General features: G+C 41.8%; 1 protein-coding gene across 1 annotated transcript in view; it reads left to right on the plus strand.

Annotated features, from left to right (window-relative positions):
• Positions 1 to 1,904: 1,904 nt before the first annotated feature.
• HSPH1 (heat shock protein family H (Hsp110) member 1) overlaps positions 1,905 to 21,152 on the plus strand; it is a 30,079-nt gene continuing 10,831 nt past the window's right edge. Inside the window, exons 1-10 of the mRNA XM_063126984.1 lie at positions 1,905 to 2,153; positions 7,780 to 7,837; positions 9,305 to 9,445; positions 9,530 to 9,652; positions 13,288 to 13,387; positions 14,152 to 14,285; positions 15,186 to 15,430; positions 16,812 to 17,040; positions 18,562 to 18,668; positions 20,525 to 20,658. Of these exons, the coding sequence (XP_062983054.1) occupies positions 2,047 to 2,153; positions 7,780 to 7,837; positions 9,305 to 9,445; positions 9,530 to 9,652; positions 13,288 to 13,387; positions 14,152 to 14,285; positions 15,186 to 15,430; positions 16,812 to 17,040; positions 18,562 to 18,668; positions 20,525 to 20,658 (1,378 nt within the window). The 5' untranslated portion in view covers positions 1,905 to 2,046. The remainder of the gene's footprint in view (positions 2,154 to 7,779; positions 7,838 to 9,304; positions 9,446 to 9,529; positions 9,653 to 13,287; positions 13,388 to 14,151; positions 14,286 to 15,185; positions 15,431 to 16,811; positions 17,041 to 18,561; positions 18,669 to 20,524; positions 20,659 to 21,152) is intronic.

The following is a 21,152-nucleotide window of genomic DNA, read 5'->3' on the forward strand; positions in this document are numbered from 1 at the left end:
CATTAAAGTATAAGTTAATAGTGGCTCAAAAAAAAAAAAGTTTCAACATTCAAGTCTCCTGGCAGGCACATTTTGATCTGGAAGATCTGTCCTCATATCCCAGAAATTTGTGCGCCTACAATGGATATTCAATTGCAGTACTAGGGGACTCTGCCCATGCTCAAAGACATCCAGTTAATTTCAGTCTGAAAGCAGGTTTTACAGCTTAGATCTGATGAAATATTGGTGCCCATCAGAGGAATATAGTTACCTAAAAATCTTGCGAAAAGGGGACAAATTTATTAATTCAGTACTGCTGTGTTTTTATAAAAGTGAAGAATGATTGTGTTTTCCATATGCTTAGAGCTCCCCCTAGTATTGTAACTACGCTTTAAACATTTTTTTTCTGGGAGGGGGGCAGGAGCATTAATTTTTTTAAAAAATTAAGAATTGCATAGTAAAACAAGGTTCCAATGGAAATTTTATAAAAGTTCATAAAGTTATTTTGAGATGTTCATCAATACTCAGTAAATAATTCCTTCAATCCAAAGAATCACTAATTCTTGACTATTGGAAAGAGAATTTTCAGATGTTTTTGCTTTTTTATCTTTCATTATTAAGCCAAAATAAATTCCATATTTTTGAGTTGATAAACATAGTGATGTATTATACGAGTAATTGACATGCCCCAAAAATATTATATTCAGTGTAAAAACAGAGATGAACAAGTTTACAAAATGTCAGTCTAATTAAGAAGCTACTTAACTTTGAGCATTTGAACTTCAAAGCAGAACCTAAAATCAATGGGACTTACATCATTGAGTTTATCACAGGTAAGTGGTGGAATCATAAGGCAGTATCCAATGTTAGTCCTATGTAATTGAAATGAGTAAGATTAAAGTTAGCAGTGACTAAGCTAAATCTTTTATTGCAATGAGTCTACTCTAGATAGAACTAACATTGTGTATCACCTATATTCTCATATGGGGAAGCAGCAAAAAAGCCAATATAAGAAGAGCCATGATGGAACAGGCCAAAGGCAAATCTAGTCCAGCACTGTTTGCAAAATGGCCAACCAGATGCCTACAGGAAGCCCTCACAGGCAGGGGTGCAACAGCAACCTCCCACTCACAAGACCAAAGAAAGTCCTGCAATAGGGCCTATTCCTTAGTAAGGGCCTTTAGTACAATAGCCTCAGGATTTAACCTTACGCACATTTATGAGGGAGTAAATTCCTTACGAGGGAGTAAATTCCATTGAATCCAGCTGGTTTTACTTCTGAGTAAACATGAATAGGGCTGCCTGCCTTACATGACACACCTTTAAAGGGTGCAACTATCAGGTTAAAAAAAGATATAAAAACTGCACTCTAAAGATTACTGCTATAGAAAAAAAATAAACAGAATTAAAGGTAAGCAGAAGCCAGAATGATTTTTAAAAACAAAACAAAACAACAATGAACTGGAACAAAGGAAACGAAGAAATTTGTACAGTGGCAATATTTTAACGAATATTAACCAGCGTTCTACCCAAAATATCCAGGAATACCGAGACAGAAGCTGAGCGGATATTTTACAAACCCAAATAATTTTACCTCCCAACCCATTTTCCAAATAATAATACAAAAAAAAAAAAGACAAAAGCACACTGCGCATGCCCTTATATGAACTCCCTTGTCCACGCCTCTCACCTGCGTCAGGCTGCAACGTCAAATGATTAGGAATGCGAGGCGTCCATCGTCGCCTTGACAACGACAGACATCTCCAGATTCCAGGCGTTGCCATTGGCTGGGAGGGTTCTAGAACGCCCGAGAAGGCGGAAGCGGAAGCCGCACGTGGAGCCGGCTACTAGCTGTCGCAGTTTCTGGAAACTTCTGCCTATTGTCGTATTTAAACCTTTTGGCCGGAGGCGGCGATTTCCGCGCGTGTGGGAGGGCGCGGTTGTACCGGAGTGTGGATCGTCCCCGCAGCGCGTGAGAGCCGCTTCCACCTGCGACCTTCAGCCGGGTGCAGTGCTTCAAGCAGCGAGCGCTTTGCCTCCGGGAGTGGCCGGTGCAGGAGTCCAGCCATGGCGGTGGTGGGCTTTGACCTCGGCTCGCAGAGTTGCTACATCGCGGTGGCCAGAGCCGGCGGCATAGAGACGGTGGCCAACGAGTTCAGTGACCGATGCACTCCGTAAGTAACAGGCGGCTGGGATCGGGAGGATCCGGAGGAGAAGCTGAGATGGGGAGGCGGAATCTTCCAGGCGGTGGGCCCTGAGAGGTGGGGTGCTCAGTCATGAAAGGGGTGGGCTTGTGGATTTCGCAAAAATTAAAACAAATTGCAGACTTATATAATCACCCTATCTATGAATGTTGAGTTTTTAATAGGGTTTACTCATAAGTAAGTGCGCCTAGCGTAACAATCTTTGCCTTTAAGGGTTGTGTCTAACGTTACGCCCACGTAGAGTAGACCCATTGGAATAAATAGACCAACATTGAATATATCCCTTTGTTTTTTAAGCGGGTTGGGGGATTTCTCAGTATCTTCCACCACGAGGAAATCGTGCTAGCCGCGATCCCCCCACCCTTCCTCCCCACAGGCCTAACCATGACCACGTTGATTTCAGTGGAGTTTGCTTCCAAGTAAGACTATAAGCATGTTTCCTTAGAAGTAAGTCCTGTTAATTTCAGTGAGGCTTTTTTCCATTAACTGCACAGGATCGCAGCCTTAGGATAGCATTTGTGTAGCACATCCTGACAGGTGTTTCTCCGGGGGAGGGGGAGCAAGCTGAATTAAATTGAGGCTTACTCCCAAATCCATGTGCTTAGGTGTACAGCACAAGAGCAATCTTTCTTCTTTCCAGGATTTGACAGCTGCAAAGAGTGTGATGGATGTTCCTTATTTCAAGCACATGTATTCTGCCCATGAGAGCTCCGCTTTGCAGTATTTTCACTATTGCTGCTTCCTACTATAAGCTTCAGCTGTCATTCCTACCTACATGCATGGGAAGTACAAGGGGGCATTCTAGAAGCAAATCATTCCCACACTCCTCTAGCAGCGATGGTGGGTGTTGGTCTATAGGGGAGGAGAGTTGATAATCATCTTTGCTCTGGTGTCTTGATTAAAGAGGGAGGGGCAGAGGTGATACTGCAGTGGTTTCTCACAGTACATTGCTCTCCTCCGGCATGCGGTTTTCTTTCAGCTTCTTGATGCTCAGGAGAAGGAAATGGGGTGGGGGGAGGACAATAATGCAGTTTGAAGGAGGGGCCAGTTGGATCTTGAGCAGCCATGATAGGGCTGATCCTACAGAGGCTAGGACCTGGAAGCTTCTGCAGATTTCCCAGATTATAGAGTGACCATATGAAAAGGAGGACAGGGCTCCTGTAGCTTTAACAGTTGCATAGAAAAGGGAATTTCAGCAGGTGTCATTTGTATATATGGAGAACCTGGTGAGATTCCCTCTTCATTACAACAGTTAAAGGTGCAGGAGCTATACTAGAGTGACCGGATTTAAAAGAGGGCAGGGCACCTGCAGCTTTAACTGTTGTGATGAAGAGGGAATTTCACCAGGTGCTGCATGCATACAAATGACACCTGCTGAAATTCCCTTTTCAATACAACTGTTAAAGATACAGGAGCCCTGTCCTCCTTTTCGTATGGTCACCCTATAGTAGATGATGCAAAACTAGTGAATATCTGGTTCCGATGGGGTGAGCAGCAGCTGCCCAGGGCATTTGAGGGTCTTTTGAGAGAAAGGTTATACTGACATATCCACAAGGTTGGAGTTACTCATATGTACGGGAGACTAAGAACACTGCCTCCTTTCTGCACTCAAAGCTTGTTGAGGTATCCTTGATTTGGAAGGGACATCCCAAGATACTCATATCATCACATTGCATCTGATACTCTAGAGCAGGAAAGCTTATTTGTTATTTATTTATTTATTACAGGCTGATACTATTCCATAACTAAATTTATTATGCCATAATTAAACGTATATGTCTTTAAGGTGCCAAAAGACTTCGCTGTTTTAAATCATCACAGGTAGTTTCATTTCCTGTAGCTGAATTTCTGACACTTAATATGGATGCTTGTTCATTTCTGCAGATTGCTACTGCTAACTGTTTTTGACATTGCATTTGCATCCCGCTCTTCCTGCCAGAAACTTAAAGTTCCATAGTAGAGTGGATAAAACTTGATGATTTTTTAAAAAAATAATCTTTCCATAGTCATTTTATTTAAACTGACTTCTTGATTTTTAAAATGCCAGTGATATTTTGTCTCTAAAATAATCCAACATAAATATGCATTTAATACAATCATATTAAATGTACACTTCTAATAGTTTAAAACGGAATCGATCAGATGGGTTGACTTAAACCAAGGTTATTTAAATCGGCAATTTCACCCACCAAGAAAAAAGGCTGGTATAAATTAAATCAAGTCTCCTGTTGGTATTTCCTATCTTTCCTAAACTGATGAATACTACTCGCTTAATCTAACTATTGAAATATATATCTACAGCTAAATAGATCATTAATGCTATCTAGGATTTGTATATAATTTGATATTTTTTCCTAATTTAGAAATTATTATGCTACATACTGTTTTGTGGGTATGTAAGGAGCAACGGCTTGTAATTACTGGGCAGAACAGTTTCTCCTAAGATAAAAGGGAGCATCATTGTTTGTTTGTATATCATACATATTCATAGTTTGAGGACTGAGCAAATTACAGACATTTGAAAAGCATAAAAACAGGGACATGCATGATGGTATCTCCTGGAATCAGAGGTTGGATTTCAGTGCCTTTGATGACTTGACAACCCCTGGCACACAGTATCATGTTCATAATAACAATACTGTGACTGACCTATTGTGTCAGATTTATAATTCTTGATCTCGAAAATATATTTCCCATTGCTTTTTTATAGCTTCAGGAAAACAGCTTTTAACTTGGACGTAACGGTTTAGATGTAATGATACTGGTCCAACGAAGTCTTTCTTTGTGCCTTTCTAATATTCTAGTTTAGTGGCTCTTCCCTCATTCAGATGCTACAGGAAACTGTCGTTTAAGAAACCAGGAAATCCTCACTGAAGCCAGGTGCATAAGGCAAACACTTTTCTCTGTGCAGTGGGAAAACCCCACTCAGCAGTTGAGTTTTCACGGGATACTCACCACACAACATGTTCTAACTCCACCGTTGTGTGACTGTGGGCTTCCGTGGAGTTGAGTAAAAGGCAATGCAATGTTTGATTTACAGTTCCTCTGCCCATTCTCCTCCCCCAGTGTTCTTAATGGTATCCCATCAGCTATTGCTGCAAAAAAACAATCCCAGCAGTTCTCCTAGAGCGGCACTCCCTCCTTTCGCCATTCTTGCCAGAGAACTCTGTAGCCAGTGGGAAAAGTCCACTCAACGCAACAGGAAACTCCACGGAGCCCTCCACACAACATGCAACACGCCAGTTGTGCAGAAACTTTCCTTTGCACAGCGTGGATATTCAATGTGGAGTGTCATCTAAAAAAACTCCACCGTAGGGTGGAGTTTTTCCTCCAGATAACACATTTCTCAACGATGGTGTAAAAACTCCACTGTGGAGTTCTAAAATCACCGTAGATTATTATTATTATTATTTATTTATATAGCACCATCAATGTACATGGTGCTGTACAGATAACACAGTAAATAGCAAGACCCTGCCGCATAGGCTTACAATCTAATAAGTTGTAGTAAACAATAAAGAGGGAAGGAGAATGCAAACAGGCACAGGGAAGTGTAAACAGGCACAGGGTAGGGCAAAACCAACAGTGTAAAGTCAGAACAAACTCAATATTTGAAGGCTATAGGGAAAAGAAAAGTTTTGAGCTGAGTCTTAAAAGCAGTGATTGAGTTTGTAGTTCTCAAGTGTTCTGGAAGAGCGTTCCAGGCGTAAGGGGCAGCAGAAGAAAAAGGACGAAGCCGAGTAAGGGAAGTGGAGGTCCTTGGGCAGGCGAGAAGCATGGCATCGGAGGAGCGGAGAGCCCGAGCGGGGCGATAGTGTGAGATGAGAGAGGAGAGATAGGCAGGAGCTAGGCCGTGAAGAGCTTTGAAGGTCAGTAGGAGAAGTTTATATTGGATTCTGAAGTGAATTGGAAGCCAATGAAGAGATTTCAGAAGTGGAGTGACATGGTCAGAGCGGCGGGCCAAGAAGATGATCTTAGCGGCAGAGTGGTGGACAGAGACCAGCGGACTGATGTGAGACGAAGGAAGGCCAGAGAGAAGAAGGTTGCAGTAGTCCAACCGAGAGATAACCAGTGCGTGAACGAGAGTCTTGGCAGAAGAGACAGACAAAAATGGTCGAATCCTGGCAATATTATACAGGAAGAAACGACAGGATTTAGCTACTGCCTCGATGTGAGGAGTAAAGGAGAGCGAGGAGTCAAATATAAAGCCAAGACTACGAGCTTCCTTGACCGGAGTAAGCGTGACATCGTTGACAGTAAGGGAGAATGAGAGGTGAGGAGAAGGTTTAGGAGGAAAAACTAGCAGTTCAGTCTTTGCCATGTTAAGTTTCAAACGACGATGAAGCAGCCAGGCTGAGATATCTGAAAGACATGCCGAGATACGATCGTGAACATCTTGAGAAAGTTCCGGGGATGAAAGATATAATTGTGTATCATCGGCATACAGGTGATATTGGAGGCCGTGAGATTGAATGAGCTTGCCCAAGGGCAGCATGTATAGAGAGAACAACAACGGGCCAAGCACCGAGCCTTGCGGAACCCCAACTGAAAGGGGAAAAGAGGAGGACGAGCTGCCATTAGCCGACACGCTGAAAGAGCGACCCTCTAGATAGGAGGCGAACCAGTTATAGACAGAGCCACAGAGTCCAAGGTCATGGAGGGAATCTAAGAGAAGATCGTGATCAACCGTGTCAAAGGCTGCGGTTAGATCAAGGAGAATAAGAACAGAATAATGGCCTTTAGACTTGGCAGTAAGAAGATCATTGGTGATCTTGGTAAGGGCTGTTTCAGTGGAATGCAAAGGACGGAAGCCAGATTGAAAGGGATCCAGAGCAGAGTTATTAGAGAGAAAGTCAAGACAACGAGAGTAGACCAGACGTTCCAGGATCTTTGAGACAAAGGGCAAGAGGGAGACAGGTCGGTAGTTAGACAGGGATAGTCGATCAAGAGTGGGTTTTTTGAGAATGGGAGAGACTGTAGCATGTTTAAAAGCAGAAGGAAATGAACCAGAGGACAGAGAAGAATTAATGATGTGAAGCAAGGACGGGAGGATAGCGGGGATAAGATTAATAAAGACGCGAGAGGGAATCGGATCACGGGAACAAGTGGAAGGCTTTGATGAGCGCAGTATTTTAGACAGTTCATCAGCTGAGACCGAAGGGAATGCCGAGAGAGTTGAAGGAGGAGCTGACAGGTGAGGGACAGGAGCTGGAAGCGGAGCAGAGTTGGCTAGATCGGAGCGTATAGTTTGGATTTTAGCATTGAAGAAAGAGGCAAAGTCGTTGGCAGACAGGGAGGCGGGGAGAGATGGCGGATTAGGCTTCAGAAGAGAATTGAAGGACGCGAAGAGCCGTCTGAACTGGGCCAGTAAATTAATACTGTTGGCATAAAGCATTGGTATAAATGTTCACATCCTAATCATGAAAGCATTTACAAGTGCATGTCTTTACAACCATCACGTGATATCGGAGAAGCCCATCTATAGCAATTTCTTGTGTTTAGGTGTCTTTTGCATGTCATTTTTGTAAAACTACCAATAGCAATTGTTCTTGTATTTATTTATTTATTAATCATTGGTGAATCAATCTCTTTTCAGGTCGGTGGTGTCATTTGGGTCCAAAAACAGAGCAATTGGAGTATCTGCCAAAAATCAAGTAAGTTGTCTTCTGAAAAGGAGCAAGACAAATGACATTTAAATTAGTAAAGTAGCTGCTCAGAAATGATATTGTGAGTTAAAAAAAATACCTGTGGTGTCTTTCAAATATGGATTGCTGCAATGATAAAAGGACTGAGAGGCAAATGCAGAATAGGTCCTTCACTAGAGATGTAAAAGCCTGGGGTGGAAAACAAATTCTTTAAAAACCTTCTTCTCCGGGAACGGTCTTTTGTTGGGGGGGAAAAAGGCTTCCCCCCATGATATTTCGGGTTTTTTTCTGAGCCTTCACATGGCTCTTTTCTACATGGATTTGACCGTGGGATGACTGAAAACCCTTTCTCAGATGGGGCAATGACCTGTCATCTTTTGGTTGTTGTCCTTTTAAAACATCAGGTAAACTGCTAATGCTATACAAACTCCCTAAACCAGTTCTTAGCATTCCATAATATCCTAGCATATCCAGCAACCAAAATGTAGGATTGGGCTAGGCAGACAGAAACAAGTTTGGATTATTTTGTTACCTTGTTTATTTATTTATTACACTGATATCCCACCTTTCTCTCATCATGGAATTCGATATAGCTACATGTGGTTCCCGGGAGGTCTCCTTTCCAAGCACTGGAAAGACCAAGACGATTTTTCCACTCCTGCCAAGAGTATCCCTGTGGGTAGTAATAATAATTAATATATTTATTTCTTACCTGCCTCTCCCTTTGGATCAAGGCGGGGAATGACGTTAGTACAATATAGTGTAAATCAGATACATAAAATTAATTAAAAGAGCATATAAAATCAATACAGCATCAAAATAATAATCAACAGATCTTACAAATTCTTGGTTTAACATTCATCTGGGTAGGCCTCCTGGAAGAGATTAGTCTTTATGGCTGACAAACTAAGAGAGAGTGTTAAGTTGACAAATCTCCTCCAGCAGGCTATTCCACAGTTTGGGGGTGACAGAAGAAAAAGTCCTCTGGGTAACAGTTGTCAGCCTAGTTTTGGCTGACTAAAGTTAGTTCTTCCCAGAGGACCTGAGTGTGCAGGGCAGATTGTATGGGAGAAGGCGATCCCGCAGGTAATCCAGACCTAAACCTTGTAGGGCTTTAAAGGTAATGACCAACACTTTGTACTTCTCCTGGAAGCTATTTTATTGTTCCATATTTCAGGGAGCAACTGCCCCATTCCTATGGGGGAGTATAAAATGCAGTACTTGTATTAGCCTACCTTCATTGCATGGATATGGAGAAATGGAATTAAAAACTAAAAATTCTTTATCTTTCCCTCTGTCTCTGCCCCCATCAAATTTGTTATACCTTTAATTAGTAATGGTAAATGGAATTTGAATAATGTCTGTACTTCATTCATCGCTGACATAAGATTTGCCTGTGTAGTTACTGGGCTTTTTTGATCAAGGTGGCAACAGTCATTAGTTTTCTCTCTCTCTCTCTCTCTCTCTCTCTTGTAGCTCATTACACATGCCAACAACACAGTGTTTAACTTCAAGAGATTCCATGGTCGTACGTATAACGATCCTTTTATTCAGAAGGAGAAAGAGCTTGTGAGCTACCGTTTAGTTCCAATGAAAAATGGAAGTGTCGGAATAAAAGTAAGTGGCTCATTTCACACAAACGCTATTGTTACACCCTTGAAATTCTGTAATATTTGCCTTACTGTTGCTTTATTTCTGCAGGTAATGTACATGGAAGAGGAGCATTTATTCAGTGTGGAACAGATAATGGCTATGCTGCTGACTAAGCTGAAGGAGACTGCCGAAAATAACCTCAAAAAGCCTGTAACAGATTGTGTTATTTCTGTAAGTAGTTACATTTGGATGTATTCAGATTTCTCTCATCATATGGAGATGCTGTATGCTGCAGTAGATGTTTTTTAAATAATTTGTCTAGATTTTTTGTTGAGCAAGCTTATGAACAACTTTGAATATTGGTGGGTCTTTAATCTGAAAACAGAGCTGGGATGATCTGGGAGTATCTCAGTAGATGCAGAACAAATCAGAAATCTGGATGGGGGACCTCTAGAGCCCCTCCAGGTAAGAGCACAATCCTAAAAGATGGCTGGTCTTTATCTGCTCATCCAATACCCTATTGACAGAAGCTGTGTAGGGTGGAAGGAATGGCAGGATGTGTGAAGGCCTGGAAAAACCCAGGAAAAAAATAGCGGAGAGAAACGTGGCCTTTTCCAAGAACCATTTTTGTTTTTTTCCGAAAAATTGAGCACTTTTGAATTATGAAATATTTTCTTTTAGAATTTAAGACAAAGTATTTATACATTGTTATCCAGCCCTTTAGTCCTTCCAAAATGATTTCCAGAAACTATGTAATAACACTTTTATTGAAAGACTAGAGATGTAAAATGTCTGGAAATAATGAAGCCTTGGGCATTTGAGTTTACTTTTAAAAGTTTTTGATAATGATAATTTTATGAGCAAGCTGAGTTATACATAAAACAAATTTAGGAACAGAAAGTTACGCAGTTTTGGAGCCCTCCTGGATTCTGAGCTAACTGGGGAAGCCCAGGTGGCTGCGGTGTCCAGGAGTGCATTCTACCAGCTTAGGCTGGTATGCCAGCTGTGGTCCTATCTTGCCTCAGTTTTCCACGCACTGGTCACATCCAGGCTGCACTACTGTAATATGCTATACATGGGGCTGCCTTTGAAGACGGTTCGGAAACTTCTGCTGGTGCAGAATGCGGCCACCCAAGTCCTGGTAGGGACGAGGCGATTTGATCATATAATGCCTATATTGCACCAGCTGCACCGGTTGCCAGTGTGTTTCCAAGCCCAATTTAAAGTGCTGGTTTTTACGTTTAAAGCTCTAAACGGTTTGGGACCTAGTTACTTGAATGACCGCCTTCACCCATATCAGCCTGCCCGACCTTTAAGATCACAAAGAGAAGCCCTTCTCATTTGCCTGCCTGTGAGAGCAATTAGGTGGGTGTCCACACGGGAGAGGGCCTTCTCCACGGTGGCCCCAAATATCTGGAACAAACTTTCATCAGCGGTCCGCCATGCACCATCCTTGCAGGCATTCAAGAAGGCATTAAAAACATTTTACTTTACCATGGTTATTCAGACACCATGGTTAGGCTTTTAAAGCTCAGCTAAAAACTGAGCTTTTAAAGCTCAGCTAAAAACTTTTCTTTTTCCTAAAGCTTTTAAAACTTGATTTTGTTCTGACTTTATACTGTTAGTTTTACCCTACCCAGTGCCTGCTTACCCTACCCTGTGCCTGTTTGCATTCTCTTCCCCTCCTTATTGTTTTATTATGATTTTATTAGAATGTAAGCCTATGCGGCAGGGTCTTGCTATTTACTGTTTTACTCTGTACAGCACCATGTACATTGATGGTGCTATATAAATAAATAATAATAATAATATGTAAAGAGCACCAAAAAAAAAGTTTGATTATTTTTCAGTTTCCCTTTGAATTTCTGTTCTCCCCTCCTGCCCCATCCCCCCAAAATTTCTGGATTGTGTTTTTTTCGCCTGGGGGAAAAACATAGGTTTTTTCCATGGCTTCAAAAATTCCAGAAATTTTCCATCTCTAGGAATGTCAGGGGCTTCTATAATCTCATCCTCCTCCTTTGAAAAGAGCTCTGTGCTGCCAGGGCCTCGGAGGCCTTTGGAAGTGGTGGATCCTTGGCCTCTCCCCTCCCCATCCTGCCCTCCCTCCCTGTCTTCTTCCCAAGGTCAGACCTCCAACCATGAGTAAGGAGCCCCCATGGAGCTTTCTCAAGTGATTGCGAGGTGGGTGGGGGAGATTTATGATTGGATCACCCCAAGGGTGGAGCTCTGTCTCCAGCTTTGGAGGAGATGATCCACAGAATCCTATGGTGTCCCAGAAACTGTCTAGGAGCCATTGGATTGCTCTGTAAAAAGAGTTCGGATACAACAGAAGAGAACAAAAAGTCAAATGACAAATGTACAAAAATAATATATAATGGTAGTAGAAGTAGGGCTTACATAATGAAATAAATTAATAGCACATCTGCCATGTGCTGATTACAAAATGGTGTAACATGCAATAACACATAAATCAAATGGTGAATATTTACGCTATAATTATGAATTTGCAAGTTAATTCAGTTCTTTTACATAATAAATTCACATGATGCATAGCTGGCAGAAATCCATTTCAATGAAGGCTTCCTCATAAACCATGTCTTTATAACACATTGATGGTTTACGATGAAGACTTTAATCAAAACGGATTTTTGTCGGCTATCCATCATGTAAATTTATAGTTCTGCAAAACCGCTATGTGAATTTGGACATTCATAATTACAATGTAAATTCTGTATGTGCTTTTATACTGTACGTGCTAAATTTCCTCTGGTGTGTGTGCTAAATTCCTTCTGTAATTGGTCTTTTTCTTTTCTTTTTTCTGTTATTATTTTATATTAAACCATTTTTAAAGCCTAAGAATAGAGCTTAGTAAACAGTAATGTGCTAAACCACCCTCCTTCTTTTCTCATCTCCGTTCCCCCTGCTCTGACTGCCAAGAGGTTATTGTAGCCACCAAGTGGAGTTTCAAGGAGTATCTGACCCTTACCTATTTTGTTGTCTACATTATTTCTTTTCCTGCTGTCTTTACCAAGGGTGAATTCCCACATGCAATTTTCATCATCTCACCATACAGATAGATGCATGTATGAGGCTTAAGTGGCCCTATATTTTTATCTTGGCTCTTGATACCATACCAGTAAAAAGCAGCCTGTCAGGGAGCAAAAGTGTGCGTGTGTAATTAACCTGTGTTTTTCATGTTCGTTCCTGCATGGAATTATCTTCCATGGAGGAATTCATGGAAATTAGCTTTTAGGTAAATGCTAATAATCGCTCCAGCTCAATTCCCCTGCCAAGAATTTGTCTTTGACCCTGTTCAGACAACACGCTAAGCCATGGTGGTTAAGCATTTTGAGTTAAACATGATGTCTTGGTGTGTCGTGTGAACCATTCCTAACCATGGTGTCTGAATAACCATGGTTTAAACACGGTCACTAACCATTTGCTGCAAAAGGGTTAACGGCCTAGCCATGGCTTACCGTGTTGTCTGAACAGGCCTGGCTGCTGAATCATGCTCTGGGATCTTGGTTGCTCACAGGTTCTAATTGAAATGTGTCATTAATTTTTAAGCCGTTTCCAATATGCAGGAAGTTGTGCTTTAAGCTTTCATTATTATTTATTTCCCAGCTTCCCAGTACATTCCTTGTGGCAATTTAATTGCTCGGATCCACCCCTAAAGTTGTATCGGAAGTGTTTCAGAAACCAACTACATCATAGTTTGCACTGAATATTGCACTGAAATCTTGTGGCTTTTATCTAATAAATGAGAAAGATAAGCTCAAAGAGATTGGATTTTTATACAAAATAGCTTTTGTATTGAAAACAGGATTTTCCCTCATGGTAATCGGATATGTAATCACTTCCTTCAGGTTCCATCGTTTTTCACTGATGCAGAACGGAGGTCTCTGCTGGATGCTGCTCAGGTTGTTGGATTGAATTGTCTCAGACTAATGAATGATATGACGGCAGGTGAGCAAATGAGGCTCACTTCACACATAGGTAGAATGAGGGTCTCCTCTCACATTTTGCAGCTATGGCATGATTACAGCCACACCTGCATTGATGTAAAAGCATAAGGTAAAGTTGTACTCTTCAGGCGTGGATGTTCTCCCACAGATATGCAAATTCATAAAACTTTTTCTGGAGTTCATAAGAGCATTACAGGTTAATGTGTTGCTTTAATTGCTCGACTATGGGGGCAGTATATAAGTGTAATAAATAAATAAATATAAATAAATAAATCCATATACGGCCCTCAATCTAATTTCAAAAGCCTGCCAGTGATCAATCTAGGGCTCTGGCAAGAGCAGTCTGCCCCTCTCCCAGTGGATGAATGGGGAGAGAGAAAGGGGGGTGGTAGAAAGAGAGAGAGGGTGTGGGTGGGTGGCTCCACCCACTTCTGGCTCTGGCCCTGCCCACTGCTGTCTCTGATCTCAAGGAAATGCAGTCCTTGGCGGAAAAAGGGTACCCGAACCCTGCTTTATATCAAGGCTGCATGGTTGGGGTTGCTGGATGGTAGGGCAACCTGGATCCACCTTTTCTTTTATACTTTTCTTTTAGAAAAATTAACCATGCTACCCAACTATGCACAACTTTTAAGCTGCCACACCACTGTAAAAACGCCCATTGTATCCCACCCCCCACCCCCGGGAACTACCACTGACATTCTAGTTCTAGCTCAGGTAATGTAGCTGTAAGCAACTTAACATCTACGGATGATTTTTCTTTTACAGTGTCTCTGAACTATGGGATTTACAAGCAGGACCTTCCAGCTCCAGAAGAGAAACCACGATTAGTGGTGTTCATAGATATGGGCCACTCGGCATTTCAAGTATCAGCCTGTGCTTTTAGCAAGGGTAAACTGAAGGTAAGCAGAGCCTAGGAGGCAATACATGATCTACCTGTTTGTAAGGTCCCTTCCGCACATATCGATGCAGAAGGATCAAAGCCGGGGCAGGAGGAGTGTCTCGGACACCCATCTGTCTGAGCATCATGTGTGCAACAGGAAGCAAGTTGCCCGTAGCCATCTGGGGCTGGAAGTTCAGCTGGCTCAGCCAAAGAGAGCATCTTTCTTATGTATTTAAAAATGAGAAATGGTTTGAGAACTTTTAATGGAAATATAACAGAATTTAATCCCGTTCATGCTGGCAAGGCGTTACGCTGGAATGATGCTTTCGTGATTTGAGTGCATTCTCCATGTTATCCCTCAATAACTTCATGGGATCTGTGGAAACTAAACTGGTTCTGCCTGTATTGACTGCCGTGCACTGGAAGCTTTGTGTGTATCTGTCTACAGGCATTGGCCTTATGGTCAGAGCAGTGATGGCTCAGTTGTAGAGCATCTGCTTTGCATGCAGAATGTCCCAGTTTCAGTCCCCAGTATCTCGAGGGAGGGCTGGGAAAACTCCTGCCGGGAAGCAGAGCTGCAGCCAGTCAGTGACCCAGTTCACACATAACGGCAATCATGAGTTAATTAACCCACAAATTGCCAAAATCTAGTTGGAGCGATTGAGTGTGTTGCTTCTGGTGCACTCATCACTTCTGCTTTCAGTTCACAATCTATGACTGTTATTTCACGCAAGCCCAGGTCATAGCAACAATACTGGGCTAGATGGACTGATGACCTGACTCAGTATATAGACCTTCCTATGTTCCTAATGTCAGTAGTGATGTCTGTTTAGCCTTTGTATCAATAATTGTAATATTTTAGTAATGAATGATAATGTTTTGTAGGGCAACTAAAATTGCACTCTTTTCTTCAAACCAGGTGCTTGGTACAGCTTTTGATCCCTTCCTAGGAGGAAAAAACTTTGATGAAAAATTAGTGGATCACTTCTGTGCTGAAATAAAAGCCAAGTACAAATTGGACCCGAAATCAAAAATAAGAGCCCTTCTTCGTTTATATCAGGAATGTGAAAAGTTGAAAAAGCTAATGAGCTCAAACAGCACAGATATTCCACTTAATATTGAATGCTTCATGAATGATACAGATGTATCTGCAAAGATGAATAGGTAAGAAATCTGTTTGATGCAGTCCAATTGTATTGGAAAGAAGTAGATTATAATAAGTTTTCCATGGGAACTAAACAACATAAGAATAGCTGTGCTGGATCAGACCAAAGGCCTACCTAGTCCAGCATTCTGTTCACACAGTAGCCAACCAGATACCTATGGCAAGTCCACAAGCAAGACCTGAGCATCCTGCAGAAAAGGGCAACTAAAATGATTAAGGGGACTGGAGGGAAGGTTACAACAACTGGGATTGTTTAGCTTGGAAAAAAGAAGGCTAAGGGGAGACATAATAGAGGTGTACAAAATTATGCATGGTATGGAGAATGTGGATAAGGAGACATTTTTCTCCCTCTCTCAAAATGCTAGAACCCAGTGGGGGTCATCCCATGAACCTAATTGGTGGGAGATCCAGGATAAACAAAAGGAAGTACTTCTTACACAGTACATAGTTAAATTATGGAACTCACTACCACGGGATGTAGTGATGGCCACCAATTTTGACGGCTTTAAAAGGGAGTTGGATAAATTCCTGGAGGCAAAGGCTATCAATGGCTACTAGCCCTGATGGTTGTGTGCTATCTCCAGTATTCGAGGCAGTAAGCCTGTGTGCACCAGTTGCTGGGGAACATGGGTGGGAGGGTGCTGTTGCACCATGTCCTGCTGTGTTGTTCCCTGGATGACGGCTGGTTGGCCACTGTGTGAACAGAGTGCTGGACTAGATGGACCCTTGGTCTGATCCAGCAGGGCTCTTCTTATGTTCCCCAGCAACTGTTACTGGAAGCAATATATAGCTATTCTGACTAGTAGCTATTAATAGCCTTATTTTCCAATCCCCCTTTAAAGTCATCCAAGCTAGTGGTCATCATTATATCTTAAGATAGCAAATTCCATACTTCTAACTACATGCTTTTAATCTTCTACCATTCAGCTTCATTGCATAATTCCAGGTTCTAGTATAATGACGAAAACAAACAGGGGAAGATGGATGTTCCATAGGAAGCTAGATTTGTTGAATTCTGAGCTGGCCTTCCCTGGTAACTGCTGTGTGTTCCTAGTGGAGAGACACTAGCGCCTTCCTTAACCTTGCCAATGTGTGCTTTGACTGACCAGGACATAAGTCATCCATCTTCTCCCCTTCCCATGACTTGTGTCGTGATGTAAGCTGTCTGCCCAACCTCTGTATCAATGCTTAGGTCATTAAAATGAATCTGTTTTTTGTAAGCTCTTGTTTCCATTTTGTCCCTTGTTCATGAGTGCAGGGGTGGCGGGGGAATCTCTTCGTTTTTGACCAGCAAAGACTTCAAGGTTGAGCATTGCCATGCCATCTTAGTTAACTCCAAAGGCACTTCTGACCTTGTTTTTGTAATGTTTTCCATTTTAGGGCCCAGTTCGAAGAATTGTGTGCTGATCTCCTGCAAAGAATAGAGATTCCTCTTCGTTCCTTGATGGACCAAATACAACTCAAAGTGGATGATGTGCAGGCTGTTGAAGTTGTAGGTGGAGCCACACGCATCCCAGCTGTGAAAGAGAAGATTGGGAAGTTCTTTGGCAAGGATGTCAGCACGACACTGAACGCAGATGAAGCTGTTGCAAGAGGCTGTGCATTGCAGGTATGTAAGTGGCAAGTGCGTCTTCCTTGGAAGATGGACCATTCTAGATTTGGTTCAGTTGTCCATAGACATCACTGGATTACTTAATGCTTTGTTATTTGCTGCTCAATCTGTGTAAAGTCTCCATTGAATTTTTGTGTGTTTGAGGTCATGTTGAAGCAGTGTGAAAGTTCAAGCTGTAATGGGTCCTTTGTTCCGGCAAACACATGTCAGAGGTTGACCTAGTTTCATTCAACACAACAAGCCAGAGGAAGGGTTGTCACTGAACCATGGGTTGTTGTGTTATGTGAACCCAGCCGCGCTAACAACCATGAACAACCCACAGTTCACAACCCAACAACAAACCATGATTCTCTTTGTGGGTTCTTTGTGATTAACAAATCGTGGTTTGCTAGCACAGCACAACACACCCTAGAGTTCAACAACCCATATTCAGCCTGAAGTACTCGACCTGTACTTTGGCTTGTTGTGTTGTGAGAACCCAGATATTGCCAGTTCTATGCTTTTAAAAGGAAAGCAGCTTGGGTGGGTGTTAGAGTGGAGAAATGGCTAGTGGCGGTGGTGCTTAAATCCTTCTCCAAACCCTTCCTCTGCTGTAAATTTCACTCATCCACCTAATATCTTTCCTCCTTATAGGTTAAAAACATGCACTTGCTAGGCAAATATTCATTTGTAACTACCGTGGGGAGGAGCCTCCTGTGCCAGATGATTACAAGGGAGGACTAGTGGGCAGTGAAGTTGTTGAGCATCCTTTCTTCTCCTTATCATTTGCTTGCTCTAAATTTCCTCCTCTGGAAATGGCTTTGCTTTAAAAAAAAGGGAGGGGGAAAGAAAAAGGAAATAGTAAGGATGGGAAAGTCTCCTGTCACATGCAGGCTTGTAAATGGACAGTTATCCTTGAGCTGCACGGCTAATCCCTCGCTTCTAGTATGGAAGCTTCCAGGTTGTCTATATGGGAATAGAGAGAAATATGCAACGGCAACTGAGGCGTCCATGCAATATTGTTTTGTCCTTTTAAAGTGTTACAGAAGACTTGCGTTTTGTTGTTAGACTAACTTGGCTTAGCTCTCTGAACGTTTGTTCCTCCATGGAGATGGCTGTAAGGATAAAATAAATAAGAACGGCAGAACACTGAGATAATAACTTTCATGTCAGTAAGTGGAACTTATTTCTAAGTAAGCATGTCTTTAGCATTATGTCATAAGCAGATGTTAATTACAAATGCAACTTTTACATGTCAACTTATCTCTTTGTCTATCATATTAGGCTTTGTAGTGCAGTCTTAGTGCTCTCCAGTTGTTTAGACTACAACTCCCATCATTCCTCACAATAAGCCATACTAGCTAGGGCTGATGGGAGTTAAAATCCAAAATATTTGGAAGGCTGTTGTGAATAGTTAGCCAAATCTGTTTGGCTAAACCAATAAAATGTTCATCTCTTTCTACCTTATACATGGTTTTATCCAAGCTATTGATAAGGTAATAACTAGAGGGTTGGTTTTTTTGTATTGTTTTCTTTTAGTGTGCAATTCTGTCTCCAGCTTTTAAAGTTAGAGAAATCTCTATCACAGATGCAATTCCATACCCAATCTCACTACAGTGGAATACAGAATCCGAAGATGCTGACGGGTAAGTGAAAACCTGAAGTTGCATGCTCTTACACGATTAACCTATAAGCTGTGACCAACTTTCCAGGTATTACTGTAGTAATGCCAACAGGCTCAACCACATACTGACCCCATTCAGAAGACACCTTAAACCATGGCTTTAACCATGGTGGATAAGCCAGAAAGCCAGGCTGTGTTGAGAACCACCTTAAACCATGGTGTTAAGCCAGAAAGCTTTATTCACTGTGGTTAAAGCCATGGTTTAAAGTGTCTTCTGAACACGGCCTGGCTTTCTGGCTTAACCATTATGGTTAAAGCCATGGTTTAAGGTTTCTTCTGAATAGGGCCGTTATGTCCTCCTTATAAGTACATAAGAAAAGCCGTATTGGATCACACCAAGGTCCATCAAGTTGAGGGTTCTGTTCACACAGCAGCCAGCCAACTGCCCATGCGAAGTCCACAAGCAGGACATGAGTGCAACGGCACCATCTTGCCCGTATTCCCCAGCAACTGATGTATGTAGACATACTGCCTCCTATTCTGAAGATAGTATATAGCCATCAAGGCTAGTAAGCATTGATAGCTTTCTCTTCCATGAATTTGTCTAACCACCTTTAAAGCCATTCAAATTGGTGGCTATCACTGCATCTTGTGGAAGTGAATTCCATAGTTTAACTATATGCTGTGTCCTGAATCTTTATTTGTCCTGAGTCAGATTCATGGGATCACCCTGGGTTCTAGTATTATGAGAAAGACATACATACACACACACACACACACGTCTCCCTATCCACTTTTTCCACACCATGCATAATTTGGTACACCTCTATCATGTCTCCCCTTACTCACCTTTTTTGTCCCTAAACAGTCCTGCCTGATGTAATTTTACCTCAGGGGAGTTGGCCCTCCTCTTCCTTTCATAATTTTACCAAACATGTGAATGATTTGGTAGATGTGATCAAAAGCTTCAGATCTTACTTGCCTCATTATCTGAGGCTTCAGTTAGTCACTTGCGTCATTTGTGTGTTAAGATAAATATTTGCAACAGAGAGCAGAGAATCTATCGGGGGGTGGGGGTGGGGTTGTGCAGCATCCTTTGAAATGAACGGGAGTCGTGTTTTCTCTAGTGCTCTTAAAGAGTTTGCATAGAAGAACCTCCCAGTAGGTGGGCTCCATTAACTTCCGAAGTTATTCAAAGAAAGAATAGTATTGTATCGAAATACTGTAGCTTATAGACAGGAGTTTAGATGTTGATAGCAGACAGGGTTGAATGATTCCTCTCCTTGGTCCAGCCAGTAGGCCTACTTTGTCTCTGATGTCCATTAGGTGATAGTACATATGCAGTTTACATTTGTAGGCTGATATCATGTAGGCAACTCTCATATTCTATCAGGGAAATCAACTGCACAATCTAGGCCTGTGCACAATAGGCCATGTTTGAATGTAGACAGCTAGAGGTGGGACAGGCCTGCCAGGTTGACATGGAAAGAACATGTGCTTCTAATTATATCAGGAAGAGATTGTTTCATCTGGCTGAATAAATTCAGATTAATTATTATTTACAACATTTATATACCGCTCAATTATCTAACACAGATTCCAGAGTGGTGAACATACATATAAACGGTAAAAGAGATAAGATTTAAAAAGCATATTAAAATGATGTATCAGGAAGAGATCATTTCATCTGGCTGAATAAATTTCTGCAAAATGCTGGCTGTCAATAAATAACTCTTTTGCATTTGAGTCTATGTACAACACATCTTCTTTTACAGTTGGTAGGTTGTGGTAGATCAATTGCTATCTGACATGAGGCTGCTTCAGTCCAGATTCATTTCTAACACATCCACCTACCACCTTGCTTTGTTTTGTTTGTAGAATTCATGAAGTTTTCAGCAGGCATCATGCAGCACCTTTCTCCAAAGTCTTGACTTTTTACCGAAAAGGCCCATTTGAACTCCAAGCTTTCTATTCTGAGCCCAGTGGTGTCCCTTACCCTGAAAAAAATATTGGTAAGTGGTTGTCCATGTAAGAAGAGACCCTGGTTTCTTACAGTTTTAAATGTCTTGGTGTTGTTTAATATTGGCACACTGGACTGGTATTGAGTGATCTGCATCTCTGCCTTACATACAGTATTTTTGGGCTGGTGCACTTTAGCAATGTCACCCACAATGTTATTTGAAATTAAGAAAGCGGCTTGGGATTTGTGTGATAGTAGTATATTCTTCTGAATATTACCGTGTATGGTGATGGCCTAGGTTATTGAGTTATTATTGAGTGTTATTGAGGTAAAACGGAAGAATCAAAAGGTGCCAATGATACATAAAGGCTTAGTTCAGACAAGTTAGTCAACGCAGTGTGAAAATTCCACTCAATGGTTGAGTTTTTAGGAGGTACTCAACACACAACATGTTCTAATTCCACTGTTGTGTGACCGTGGAGTTGAGTAAAAGGCAGTGTGATGTTTGATTGACAGTTCCTCCACCGTCTCTCCTCCCCCAGTCTT

This window comes from Elgaria multicarinata, chromosome 5 (genome assembly GCF_023053635.1).
Source record: "Elgaria multicarinata webbii isolate HBS135686 ecotype San Diego chromosome 5, rElgMul1.1.pri, whole genome shotgun sequence".
Classification (NCBI taxonomy): domain Eukaryota; kingdom Metazoa; phylum Chordata; class Lepidosauria; order Squamata; family Anguidae; genus Elgaria; species Elgaria multicarinata.